Source organism: Pelophylax lessonae (assembly GCF_965119305.1).
Source record: "Pelophylax lessonae genome assembly, chromosome: 5".
Lineage (NCBI taxonomy): Eukaryota > Metazoa > Chordata > Amphibia > Anura > Ranidae > Pelophylax > Pelophylax lessonae.
Genome location: NC_138772.1, coordinates 175126353 through 175141112, shown reverse-complemented (window position 1 = coordinate 175141112; position 14760 = coordinate 175126353). Strand labels below are relative to the sequence as shown.

The 14760-nt window shown below is 41.6% G+C and overlaps 1 protein-coding gene across 1 annotated transcript in view; it reads right to left on the bottom strand.

Moving 5' to 3' along the window:
* LOC309556068 (prostatic acid phosphatase-like) overlaps positions 1-14760 on the bottom strand; it is a 161244-nt gene that overhangs the window by 84407 nt on the left and 62077 nt on the right. Inside the window, exons 5-6 of the mRNA XM_082258380.1 lie at positions 13391-13486; positions 9655-9762 (exon numbers count right to left, since the gene is read on the bottom strand). Coding sequence (XP_082114506.1) covers positions 9655-9762; positions 13391-13486 — 204 coding nt within the window. The remainder of the gene's footprint in view (positions 1-9654; positions 9763-13390; positions 13487-14760) is intronic.

The window sequence follows — 14760 nt, the reverse complement described above, 5'->3', positions numbered from 1 at the left end:
TTCTTCTCTTCAGTCTTCACAAAAGAATCGGGGGGCTACACAAACCTAGCTTGTAAGACCGAACTAAACAACACACCTCAGGAAATACCGCCATGGCTAACAGAAGATAGACTTAAAACGAAACTAGAGAAACTTAACATAAATAAATCACCGGGACCGGATGGCTTGCACCCGAGGGTTCTTAAAGAGCTCAGCCAGGTGATTGCCAGACCATTATTCTTGATCTTTAAGGATAGTTTACAGATGGGTATGGTGCCAGCTGATTGGAAAAAAGCCAACGTGGTACCAATATTTAAAAAGGGGCCGAGATGTATCCCGGGTAACTATAGGCCGGTCAGCCTAACATCTGTAGTCTGCAAGATTTTGGAGGGGATGTTAAGGGACCACATACAAGACTTTAGTAATGAAAACTGTATTATTAGTAGTAATCAGCATGGATTCATGAAAAATCGTTCTTGCCAAACCAATCTATTAACCTTCTACGATGAAGTGAGCTGCCACCTAGATAAAGGTAAGCCGGTGGATGTGGTGTATCTGGACTTTGCAAAGGCCTTTGACACCGTTCCCCACAAACGCTTACTGTACAAACTAAGGAAGGTAGGTATGGACCATAGGGTGAGTACCTGGATAGAGAACTGGCTCCAGGGGAGAGTCCAGAGGGTGGTGATTAATGGGGAGTACTCGGATTGGGCGGGTGTGGAAAGTGGGGTCCCCCAGGGTTCTGTCCTGGGACCAATCCTGTTTAATTTATTCATAAATGATCTAGAGGAGGGGATATCTAGTACAATCTCAGTATTTGCGGATGATACTAAACTAAGCATGCCAATATCTTCTATGCAGGATGTGGAAACCTTACAAGCGGACCTGAACAAAATAACGGGGTGGGCAACTGCATGGCAGATGAGGTTTAATGTTGAAAAATGTAAAGTAATGCACTTGGGGGCCAGAAACCAGAAAGCAAGCTACTCACTAGGGGGGGAACCTCTGGGTGAGTCTAGGATGGAAAGGGACCTGGGGGTACTGGTAGACAACAGGCTTGGCAGTGGCATGCAATGCCAAGCCGCTGCAAGCAAAGCCAACAGAATACTGGGATGTATAAAAAAGGGGATTCACTCCAGAAATAAAGAGATTATTCTCCCGCTCTACAAGACTCTGGTCCGGCCACATTTGGAGTATGCTGTCCAGTTCTGGGCACCGGTCCTCAGGAAGGATGTGCTGGAATTGGAAAGAGTCCAGAGAAGGACAACAAAAATAATTAGGGGAATGGAGGACATCAGCTATGAGGAAAGACTACAAGCACTGAACTTATTCTCTCTGGAGAAGAGACGATTGAGGGGGGATATGATATCAATGTACAAATACTGTACTGGCGACCCTAGCATAAGGAACAAACTATTCAGAGAGAGGAGATACAATAAGACACGTGGCCATTCACTAAAACTAGAGGAAAGGCGGTTTCTTTTTCTCTTTGTTCGCATGAATACTGCCGAACGCTGCTTTGCTGTGTGGATAAAGATCCCGTCGCTTGCCACCAATTGTAGCGGAGTAGCAGTATGATCCACGATATCTCAACTGGTATTCAGGCACAGCATACAATAATCCTGGTAGCGTATAATATTCCCAACCCTCCAATAACCAGACGACACATGGCTTGGAGGTCAAAACTAGACTGCCTTGTTTATTGAAAAACACAGGGATCTACACTCAGTCAAAGCCCCTCCCTCTTCGAGACATTCCACACACAAAGCTGAACATCCCATAATACCTTACTCTGCCAGACAGAAACAATAGGACAATAGAAGGCAGGTATTTAACAATAACAAACCCCCACCCATCTCCTGAGGGACACTGCTCAGACATATGATAGTCCCAAGTGAAAGAGTTCTCACTCGCTCCACATAAACCACACTCCAAACACTTGGTTCTTAAAGGTATACACATGCAATAAACATAATGCATATACGAAGGACAATATACAGTGGCTGTTTTTGCCACAGCATCACCACTCTCCTAGTGGCTAATCCCACGTTTGCTATGGGATACAGGAAACAATCTCCTTCCCTAATCATCGTGCTTGCTGTTATTCTCCTGAGGTACCTCATATATTTCTCCCGTGACTCCAGGCTGGGTCCCTAGGCACTCTGTGCCACAGGTCCAGTCCCAAAGAGGGAAAAACTGGCTTCTTGAGTGACCTCCACCTTCCCCACGTCACCCATCACCTGGCTTATTGGCTGCCTTGCAAGTGACACAAACACTGTAATCCTTAGCAACGCACTCTGTGTGTTAAACTCATGTATTTTATCTTCCTCTAACTCAGTCCCCTTGTGTTGAAGGCCCTGTCTTTTGATACGCACCTGGCAAAGTAAGTAAACAAACAAGGTCCTTTAGGCTCCATTCATACCTTAGCGTATTGTTTTCAGGTATTTTTTCAGGCATTTTTTCAGGCGTTTTTCCTGGCGTTTTTCCAGGAGTTTTTTGCAGGTGTTTGGAGGCAGGCATGGACATCTGACCAAAAACACTTGTAATCGGCCAAAAAAGAAGCTCATGTACTTTTTTGAGCTTCAGGCATTTTGCTTCAGGAGACAAAACGCTCATATGTAAACAGGGGCCATGGAAATGAATGGGAGTTTGCTTATTGGGTGTTTTGGAACTTCAGGGATGAGAGTTTTACAAGCTGAAAATTGCTCATGTGTGAACAGGGCCTTATTGAGGCAACTGCTGATTACATTACAGTTCTTAAGAAACATTCTCAGGACAGTTACTGTACAGAGCTTTTCTAATATCCCATAAAGTGTGCATACCTTATGCAGAAGGCACATTCATAAAACTATCCTTTTTGAATGCAAGAGTCAAATTCCCCAAGCTTGGGACCCCCCACCAGGAGCCCCACTTAGGCCTCCATCACCCCCCCCCCCCCCTCCAAAAGGGGTGATCACTTCAGCTGAGGAGTAACCAGCTATATTTTGGCAGTATTTTCCCGGGAACCTCTTTAGGGGCTTGGAGCCAACCCCTTTTATCTGGGCTGACCTGTCAGGAGCAGTGACCTGGCTGAAAATGGCAGTAAAAGCATTAGTAAACCTTAGCCTGGTTACTTCCAGCACACAGGTTGTAATGAGCCTGACGTGCAGAGGTAGCCTAGCAGGATCCGGTGAAACAGGAACACGGACAGATCAGACTGGTGATAGACATGGGCTAGCCCAAGGTGTGGAGTCTAAGTGACAGCAGGTCTTCACCAGAGCCTCTGCTGGGGAGGAATGGATTTTGCTGCGTACTGAACACCATGTCGCGGCCCCCAGGGTCGCCCCACCAGGAGTTGAACAAGTCCAGAACCGGAAGCAGATAAGCCAACAAGGATAAGGCAGGAGAGTAGTCACAAGAACAAGCCGAGGTCAGGACGGGCAGCAAGCGGACAAAGTAATGGACAAGCCGGGAGGTCAATCAGGAAGACAACAGGAAACAGTAGGTTCAGGATAAGGAATACAGGTAAAGCTGCAGACAAAACAGCAAGAAACAAGTGTGTCGGTCACCTTTATATAGGCCACGTATGGCGCCAAAACGTGACGCTATTGCGTGCGCACATGCATGTGCATTGGCGAACGCAAGTTTGCGGTTAAACAGGAACCAGTGAATTTGCGCATGCGCATTCTTATACGCCCCCAGGATGTTACCGTGCGTTCCTTACACAGGTCAACCTAAGGACACAAGAAAACATCAAGACATTGTAACATTTGGTTCCTGTCTGGCTCAATTAACAAGAGGAAATGAGCACAGCCAGGAAAAGCAAGTGCTTATGCAGAACAGCCTGTTAATCCCTTGTTGGCGCTTGTCTACAGGTCAAACAAAATGGCTGAAGACTGGCTCCGAAAATAAATAGGGCAGAAGATGCAGGAGCTGGTGATGTCCAGCAAAAGCGGCAGTTAGAGGGTTGAAACAAACCATTTACAAGTGATAGGGGTGCTTACAATGGTTATCTTTTATTTATGTAAACCTTTATTCTAAAGGGAAAAAAAAAAGTTGCAGTAACTGCTTTAACCACTTCCATACAGAGCAGTTACACCCCCTTCCTGCCCAGACCAATTTTCAGCTTTCGGCGCTCTCACATTTTGAATGATAATTACTCAGTCATACAACGCTGTACCCAATCAAATTTTTAATCATTTTTTCACACAAATAGAGCTTTTTTTTGGTATTATTTAATCACCACTAGGTTTTTTATTTTTTGCGATATAAGTGAAAAAAGAGCGAACATTTTGAAACAAAACACATTTTGTTTTAGTTTCTATTATAAAATTTTGCAAATAAGTAATTTTTTTTTCATAAATTTGGGCCAAAATGTATACTTCTACATATCTTTGGTAAAAATAACCCAAATTAGTGGTTATTATTTAGTCTGTGTGAAAGTTATAGAGTCTACAAGCTATGGTGCCAATCATTGAAAATTGATCACACCTAATCACACCTGATGTACCGATGGCCTATCTCATTTCTTGAGGTCCTGAAATGTCAGGACAGTACAAATACCCCCCAAATGACCCCTTTTTGGAAAGCAGACATTCCAGGGTATTTAAGAAGAGGCATGGTGAGTTTTTTGAAGTTGTAATGTTTTCCCACAATTCTTGGGAAAATTAAGAAATATGTCATATGACGGCCGCCCGGATCGACAAAGACTTCCTGCCGGCGTCATTTTATAATGGCCCGGTATGGAAGTGGTTAAAAGTGTTAGCTGATGCTCAGATTTAATTTGTTAGTCAAGTCCAACTAAATCTGCTTGTGCATCTAACACTACCTTCTCCACAGGTTGACAATGCCGCTGTCAATGGGTGACACTGTTGCTCCTCTATAGCGTGGAGGGACCCTAAGACAGGAAGTATGTAGCTACCTGAATCACCAAAATAAAGGGGAAAAAAACAAAGGCATTTCAAGTGGCTCTAAAGCAGGGATCTCAAAACTATGGCCCTCCAGCTTTTGCGGAACTACACATCCCATGAGGCATTGTAAAAGTCTGACATTCACAGACATGATTAGGCATGATGGAAATTGTAGTTCCTGAACAAATGGAGGGCCATAGTTTGGAGACCCCTACTCTAAGGGGAAAGATTTTTTTTTGTTACCTTAATGCATTCTCTGCATTAGGGTAAAAATTATTTCAAAATTTGTTCCCCCCAGCCCTCCACCTTACATGTAAAACAATAACTTATTTTCCGCGCTGTGATGTATATTTTGGTGAAAAAATAAAATATAAACAATGTATAAAACCTGAAGCTGCTGCTCACTAGGTAAAATACCAGAAAAAACTAAAAGCATAAATAGACAGCGCTAACAGGTGACAAAATGTAAATAAATTATAAATATATATAAATGTGCTACAATAATTAATTGGTGCCCTAAAACATTGATGCTCTAAAAAATTGATTGGTACAACCAAAAAGTGTATTTATAAACAATACATATATAATAAATACTAAAGTGCTAAGATTAAGTGTCCATATTATAACCATTAAGGTGCAAAGTGATTTGTTAAGGTGCAGTCCAATAAATGCTTCTTCAACAGAAAACTAAAGTGCCAAACAGGTGCTCGAATCCAAAAAAGTGCCCAAGTGCTCTTCAGGAAAAAGGCCCCCAATGGGGATGCACTCACCAGATTTTGGGTAAAAATGAGCCTTGAACATGTATAATGTTCCTTGATCGGATCACAGGATCAATGCAGCTACCCTAGCATATGAGATATCCCTCAAACGGATGGATGGATGACATGCACCTCATAGACTGGCTCCTTAATAATTCGTCTCCTCTCTCTCTCCCATGTGTGTTTCAAATATAAAGAGAGAAGCCATACATAGTGAAGCCCGTAATATTTATTTAAAACAGAATGGTAAGAATAATACTCACAAAGTATCTTTAAAAAATCGGCAATAAACAGCATTAAGCAGCCTAGCACAGTCAATCCTCCAATTTCCGTGTCGCTGCCGGCGTGCGTTCCACGGTGGTTAACAGGAAAAAAAAAAAAAAAAAAAAAAAAACCACCGTGGAACGCACGCCGGCAGCGACACGGAAATTGGAGGATTGACTGTGCTAGGCTGCTTAATGCTGTTTATTGCCGATTTTTTAAAGATACTTTGTGAGTATTATTCTTACCATTCTGTTTTAAATAAATATTACGGGCTTCACTATGTATGGCTTCTCTCTTTATATTTGAAACACACATGGGAGAGAGAGAGGAGACGAATTATTAAGGAGCCAGTCTATGAGGTGCATGTCATCCATCCATCCGTTTGAGGGATATCTCATATGCTAGGGTAGCTGCATTGATCCTGTGATCCGATCAAGGAACATTATACATGTTCAAGGCTCATTTTTACCCAAAATCTGGTGAGTGCATCCCCATTGGGGGCCTTTTTCCTGAAGAGCACTTGGGCACTTTTTTGGATTCGAGCACCTGTTTGGCACTTTAGTTTTCTGTTGAAGAAGCATTTATTGGACTGCTCTCCACCTTACATACCTCCAGCAGTGTGTCCCTCTGCAGCAGCTTTTCTCCCTTCTCCCTCTCTTCTCATAAGAGGCTTTGAAAGCAGTGGGAGCCATTGGCCCCTTCTGCTGTCAATCAAATTCTGTGAGTAGGGAGCAGGGCCGAGCTCCATTGTGTGTGTCTATGGATGCACATAGCCCTGCTCGAGAGCGAGCCTGCACAAGTGCACCCATGGCAAGTGGCTTCCCATGGGGGTATTTGGAGAAGAGGAGGTGCATACAGCGCATACATGCAATACTGTTGCACAGAGCATGTAAAGTATATACAACGTTTATTATTTTAAGAAAAAAAATATTTTGGTATTAGGATTGGTAAGCTGCAATATCATACATTTTTGTTTTTGGGTTGATATTTCAGTCTTTTTTTTTTTTTTCAAGCTCCATATACGGCCCTCACAAACAGGAGTAAAAAGTGAGTAATTCCGCAGCATTGTGTACAAAAATACAACAATAAACATCACTAGTATTATACTGTGTACAAAAATAGTCAACATCAGTGATATTATACGTACCATAGCATAAGAATAAGAGCTTTGTATCTATTTGTTTTTGGGTTTAGATACACTTTAAGCTTTGGGAGCATTAAAAGAGGATTCCATTTTTTGTTTTTTTGAGAATCATATCTACCTAGGTGGATGCAGCATCGTTTCAAAGCTGCAGCCGTCACCTGCCGGCTCTAACACTGAGAACAGAGCGATCAAACACCGCTGATCACTCAGTTCTCAGAGCTCCGTGTGCAGAGGTGATGACTGCCAGTCACCAGCTCTCTGCTCTGCCCCTCCCACGCTCACTGGATCACTGGGCTGTGGAGGGGGCAGGAGCCACCGGTTTAGGCTCTCAGTGGCCCATTGAGAGGCTGAGCCGGATGCCGGTCAGGTTCTGGGCGATCCCGACCATATGGTTGCAATCCTTTCTGAGCCTGGGCTGGCTCTGTGATGTCAGCCGACAGCAGGCTTAAGCCTGTTGTCTTCTGAAAATGGGTCACAGGAGTGAACTGCACCACTGTGATCCTCAGGAGAAGTACAACCAAATGAGCTTTGGCTGTACTTCTCCTTTAATATGGCACTTTTTACTTCTCATTGATTTGTAGGGGGAACACAGGCAGCTCTGATGTGAACAAAAGCTCATTGACACATGACCATACCAGAACCACAAGGTGGCTGTGTTTGTCCCCACCATTTGAAAAGCAGCCTTTATACTCACACCTTGTGTTTCTGGTATGATCATGTGTCAATGAGCTTTTGTTCCCATCAGAGCTGTCTGTGTTCCCTTAAAAAATCAATGGGAAGTAAAAAGTAGCTTGAAGCAAGTCAATGCAGCTTAGAAGGAGGTCAGCTGCAAATCAACTGCATCTATCGTTGAACCGTGAATGATCTCAGAAATGTCTTAATCTAGGTTCACACTGTTTAAGATGAACTCGCATGATTTTAAACTGCACAGATGTCTATTGACATGCCCCCCCCCCCCCCCCGAAGTCGCCAAAAGTAGTACAGAAACTACTTTTGGGAATCGGTGTGGCACCACAAAGTCGGCATCGCACCAATTCGGACAGTGCCATTGCCAGCAATTAGCTCCGATTAGACATACGATTTGACATGTCAAATAGCATGTCAAATCAGACCAATGTGAATGTGGGCTTGAACTGATATCGAATGCAAACACAAGCACCTGAAAGCAATCTGCATTTGCTCACAAGTCCAAAGCCCATTGGCATAATTCCTAAGACGGATGAGCTTGGGTTTGGTCTGAACTGGATGTGGTCCAAACCCAAAAGTTAGTTGCCATTGCTGGCCCAGTGAACTGTGGGCTGGAGATTCCCCATTTCCCAGCTGCCCAAATAGGGGCATTGACCTAATATGATTTTGACTTAATATGGCCATAAGCCTATATTTGGTCAATGCTGTTATGAGCATCTGTGTATGTTAGCTGCGGAGTGGGAAATCTTCTGCTTGCAGCTCATTGGACCAACAATGACCACTGATCTCCAGGTTTGGACAAACTTGGGTTCAAGCGAACCCAAGCTCATTTGTAGTCCCTAATACAGGCAATTGAGAAAATGTATAGGTTGTGTGGATGAAAATCTGTGCCAGTCCAGAACAAATGTCTACTGGTATATTCATTACTAATTTTTACTTCATATTTAAAATACCAAACAATATTTCACAAAGACAGCAACAAGGCAAAATCAGCAAATGGAAGCTTCTAAGGCTCCATGTACACGGGACGCTGGAAATGGCCGTTTAGGAGCAGTTGGGCGTTTTTTTCAGAAGCCCCTGAACCCATCTACACTTTATCTTATCTGTCCATGTACACCAGGTCGTTTACAGTCATTTGCAGGCAGTTGCGTTCAGGGACTGTTTTTAGAACGCAATTATTTGCGTTCGAACGTGTGTTTCCCGGCGTTTCAAACGCACAAACGCGTCCGAACGCGTCTGAACGCGTCCGAACGCGTCTGAACGCGTCCGAACGTATCCGAACGCGATGACCCGCGTTTATCGTTCGCGTTTTTCCATTTTAAAGGGGAATAATTTTTTTGACCTCTAGGAACGCTTCTAAACGCAAACGCCGCTAAACGCGGGTACAAACGCGACCGAACGGACATTTCAAACGTCCTAAAAATTCCAGCATTCAAAGGGACTTTTAACAACGTCCCGTGTACATGGAGCCTAAAAGTGTTCAGCCCATTATTACATTATTCTTAACCAGGACCATAACTGTGTTTAGTACAATACGGTTAGGGCAGCCTCCAGGCATTCATTGCTAAAGCATTGTAGGGCCTCTTTTTTCATACAGTGTTTGCTTTATAATGACTTGAGCTAACAGGCGCTCTTTATAGTCCTTACATCCATTATCTTTTCATTTAAGCTGGCCATACACTGCTAGTTCTCTTTCGTTCATCCCCTTGGCTGAACAGATTCCTTCATCTACACAAACGAGGTAGCCAGGATTGTGATCAAGAAACATTTTCCAACTAGTTCATTAGACAGAAGTTGCTCAAATAATCAACTTCTGTCAAGAGGGGACTGTCACTCACTAATCAAATTTGGAAGGTTTCTTGCTAAACCGGCTGAATTTCAAACAATGTATGGCCAGCTTTAGTGTGTTATAGAACAGTATACTTTTATTTACCTCACAAAATAGTGCATCGTAGATTATCCCCCAGTGATTGATTCCTTTCGCTCCATTTAATTGTTCAGATGAGTAGCCAGTTTCGTTTTGTAAAGAGTTCAGAAATTCCTGTATTCAAAATAACAGCAGTACACATACATTTTAGAATTAACAGAATTGAGTCTGTTATGCAGTTGCTCAACTAATCCACCTTACTTATGTAGTTTTGAATAGACATGTGTGGTTTGTTTTGTTCCAAATCGAAACTCAGACACAATTTTTGTTATTTAGAGATTCGGATGTATCCAAAATTTCAGAATTACAAGAGTAGCAAATTTAAATAGGTCCAAAACAAAATTTCATACAAAATTCGATCAAATTTGATTTGAATTCAAATCAAATTTGAATTGAATTCATATCAAATTAAAACTGAATTTGAATCATATTTAAAGACCAAACAAAATTTGAAAACAAATTTGAAATACAAACCTAATGCTGATTTCCTACAAAGAATGTGTATTGGTGTTAGAATATAAAGCCTTCATCCCAGTTGATGCCTTCTTAAAGGAAATTGGATTGGAGCTAGCAAAGTGACGTCAACTAGCGCGGACCGCACTGCAGACGGCTGTACAAGATTTCATCCTATATCACTCAAATTCATTGTCCTTGATGTAAGTGCAATTTGTATTTAATAAACCAGCTTTATATGCATTATTGCACTATGAGTGTCTTCCATTATCTTTTATAACAACATGATGTGATTAACGAGATTAACCACTTAAGGACTGCCCCACGTACATCTACTGCGGCAGGGTGGCCCTTAAGTGCAAAACCACGTACCTATACGTGCCTTCATTTTAGGGCTCTAGGGGCACGCATGCGCCACCGGAGCCGTGGTCCCACTGTGATTAGACACAGTGGGAGCCAGTCAGCGGGTCCGGCAGCTGCGATAGCCGCCGGCCACCTGCGATCATGTAGGAGAATGACAGAACAGCGGTCTGCCTATGTAAACAAGGCAGACTGCTGTTCTGTCAGACTACTAATCAGGAACACAGAGCTCTCTCTTCCTGCAGTCAGTCCTGTCCCCCTACAGTTGGAAAGCATTCCCTAGGAGCACACGTAACCTCTTGATAGGCCCTGATGTCAACCCCTTCCCTAATAAATAAATATAAGTATAGTTCGTGCTATGGATAAACAACAGAAAATGTTATAATATTCTAAAAGTGCTTTGAGTTGCTGCCCCCCAATTAGACTGCTATCGAGGTAGTACCTGTTGTAAATCTTTGTATAAAAAATGGGTTTTGGCACTGCTCTAGGTGCAATAAAATACTAATATACCCGTATGCATATAATTCTCCTAAAACACAAATTAAATAAATATAAGTTAAAGTGCAATTTATGCAAACAAATTATGTGCAAAAATTACTAAAGTGCCAGTGCTAAAATAAGAGTGCCAAAATGGAGTGAAATTCCAACTACACTCAAATCATAAACACTCTATGTAGTCACATTATAAACCATAAATTGATCTGTGCTTAGTGAACAGTCCTTGGATAATGTGCAGTGTCCTTTTAATTAGTCCGTCATTCCAGCTATCCTTGCTTGTTCTTATGGTAGCATCAATAAAGGAACGCTACTTGAGGTTGTTACAGCCAGGGGGTTGTGCAACAGCATGGAGTGTGCCTGGTGTCTCCACTCGTGCCCCGCCTCCTGTGAGACACTGGGCACACTGAATGCTGTTGTACAACTTATTTATTTTACAAGGTGTTAGAATATAGCCTTCATCCAAGATTCAAATTTTGAAAAGACTAGAATAGCATAAAACAGAATAGCATAGAAAGAATAAAGCCGTCTTCTGAAAATTGAATTTCGAAAATAGAATAAAACAGAATAGAATAAAAAAGAATAGAGTAAAACAGAACAGAATAGAATACAAAAGAATAGAATAAAATAGAACATAATTTAAAGGAATAGATAAAAATACAAAGTATATAGCTGTCTTTTGAAATTCAATTTTAGAAAAGAATAGAATAAAATAGAATAGAGTAAAATAGAATAGAAAATAAAAGACTAGAATAGAAAATAAAGGAATAGAATAAAACAGAATAGAACTTTTGAGTAGAATAGAACCAGCTATTCTTCACAATAAATTTGATTTGATTCGATATTTGCGATTCAGATCCATTGGAAATTTTACATTTTTGTTTGTAAAAACAAAAAGGAAGAGCTTTCAAAATGTTAAGGAATATAAAAAATTTTCAGGTAAATGCTGGAATAAAAACCCCAAATGTGTGCTCATTGAAAATACACTATACTTTCCCCTATGGCTGAATTCTCATGGTTAGTTTAGGGGTTTCAGGATCAAGGGGTTAAGGGTTCATTTTTGCAGGTAGATTAAAAGGAGAAGTACAGCCAAAGCTTGTTCGGCTGTACCTCTCCTGTGGATCACAGGAGTGCAGTTCATTCTGCACTTCTGTGACCCGTTTTCAGCAGACAGCGGGGTGAAGTCTGCTGTCTGCTAGCATTACAGACTTGGTCTAGGCTCGGACAAGATCGCGACAATGAAGTCGGGATCCGCCCACATGCCTAGACCGGCACAGCCCTGGACTCCAGTGAGCGTGGGGGGCAGAGCAGAGAGCTGCTGACTGACACCTTCCTGCTCAGGGAACTATGAGAAAAGCTATTGGCGGTTCTCATTGTTAGAGGCGTTGGGGGACAGATGCAGCATTGACATAGGTAAGTATGATCCTTAAAAAAAAAAAATGAAATACTTCTCTTTTAAGTAAAAAAGTTTAGGAACAGGGAGAGGTTTTTGAACTGGGTAAAAAACAGGAGATTACATCAAAGAAACAAACTGAGAGCCTAAGAATTGTAAAAACTTACCTGAAACTTTATCTGCAGGCTCAAAATCATGAAGTGAAATATTAAACAAATGGAAAAAAAACAACAAAAACAAATATAGAAAAAAGCATGTATAAATCCATTACACAATTCTCTTAAAGTGTTACTAAACCCACAACAGTAAAACCAGTCTGTATATGCAGTAAAGCATGCTTATTATATACTGTGGAACCTAAGGGGTTAATCCTCCGCATTGTGTTGAAAGCCTGTTTGATCCTGTCTTCTCTGGTCCTCCCCTCGTTCCACAGTCCCCAATCTATCTCCTGATAGCACAGAGCCTTGGGGGCACTCTGCACATGCTCAGTTTGGTGTGTATTGCTAGAGATTTTTTTTTTTCTTGCGAGGCTGCATGCAATCGATACAGGGCCAATCAACACTGTCCAGACAGAGGATCGGGGGTCCTGCAGCTTCATAGGACAGTCAGAGTAGAATGAAAACTCCTCCCACAAGCTTTAACCAGACACTGATAGAAGTCATAAGACTGCTTTATACTGCTGATGAGAAAAGGTATTTAGCAGTTTATATTTACCAAAATAATTGCATTTCCATGTTCTGTGTACAGTGGGAGAGACAAGATATAGTGAATGCAGGCTCCTGGGTTTAGTAACACTTTAGGAATGTAGATAAACATAACATTAATGGATGCTTTAGACATACGTTTTTTTTAAAAGGCGTAATTTTTATTCTTGCCAGTGTTCTTTAGGTTTATGGGAAATAAAAATTGTGTAAAATAGGACAAGGGAATGACAACTTTCACGGCTATTTGAAGGAAACACAAACTTGGATGAAAATTACTACTAGTTTAGTAAAGCAGTCACATAATGTTCAATGTCTTACTAATGAAATATAACCTTACCACATAGGGCTTTTTACGTTCATTCACTGCTTCTGACGTGCTAGTTTCCTTTACAAGTTTGGCAAATAGGGGGCAGTTTGTAGGTATAAAAAGCATCTGAAATCAAGATAATAAAATCAAATTCTCTGCAACATTCAAGGAAAATATTATTTTTAAGTAGGAGTTCAGGAAATCTCAGGAAAATCAGTTCCCACCAGCTTTTAAAGCCCCTTTCCCACATACAGACCATTCGTCCATTTTTCATCCATCCGTTGATGGATGAAAAATGGACATCAATACATCTCTATGGAAAAACATAGAGAATGTAAATGGATGATCATCCATTTACATTCATTTTCATCCGCTTCCGTCAACATCTTTTTTTTTTTGAACGGATGAAAGCCCTATTTTTCAAGCGTTAGAAAAACAGATCGGACGAAAAACGGTTAAAAACGGATGAAAAACGGATGACAACAGAAGAAAAACGGATGACAACGGATGAAAAACAGATGACAACGGATGAAAAACTGATGTGAAACTGATGTTGACTGAAAAAAAAAACTGATGACAAAAAAAGTGAATAAACTGATGAAATGAACGATCGTCTGTTTTTCATCCATCCATTGACGGATGAAAAATGGACATCAATGCATTCTTATGGAAAACCGGATGTAAATGGATGATCATCCATTTACACCATTTTACATCCGCATCCGTCAACATCTGTTTTTTGAACATATGAAAGCCCTATTTTTAATCCATGAAAAAAAAAAACGGATCGGATGAAAAAGGATGAAAAACGGATGATAAACCGATGACATTGGATAAAAAACGGACGACAACGGGTGAAATTGGATGACAATGGATGACAACGGAAGAAAACTGATGACAATGGATGAAAAAAGGGATGTGAAACTGATGTTGACTGAAAAAAGCTGATGACAAAAAAAGCGACTGAACTGATGAAATGAACACACGCGCACTGCCGGCGACCCGCTCTGGCTGTGACTGGACACAGCGGGAGCAAATCAGCAGGTCAGGCGGACTCAAAGTCTGCTGGCATCCGGCGATCGTTCCGGACACAGGCAGAACGGCGATCTGCCTTGTTTACATAGACAACATTACTGTGACAAGGGAAGGCTATGATCCTGTGTTCCTACAAAGCAGTAACACAGATCTCTGCCTTCCCACGGTAAAAGAACCCCCACACAGTTAGGAAGCACTCCCTGCACCCCCTATTACACTCCCACAGTTAGGAAGCACTCCCTACTCCCTATTTAAGGAACACATTTAACCCTTTGATTGCCCCTGATGTTAACCCCTTCACTGCCAGTGTCATTAGTAGAGTGACAGTGCATATTTTTAGTACTGATTACTTTAATAATGTCATT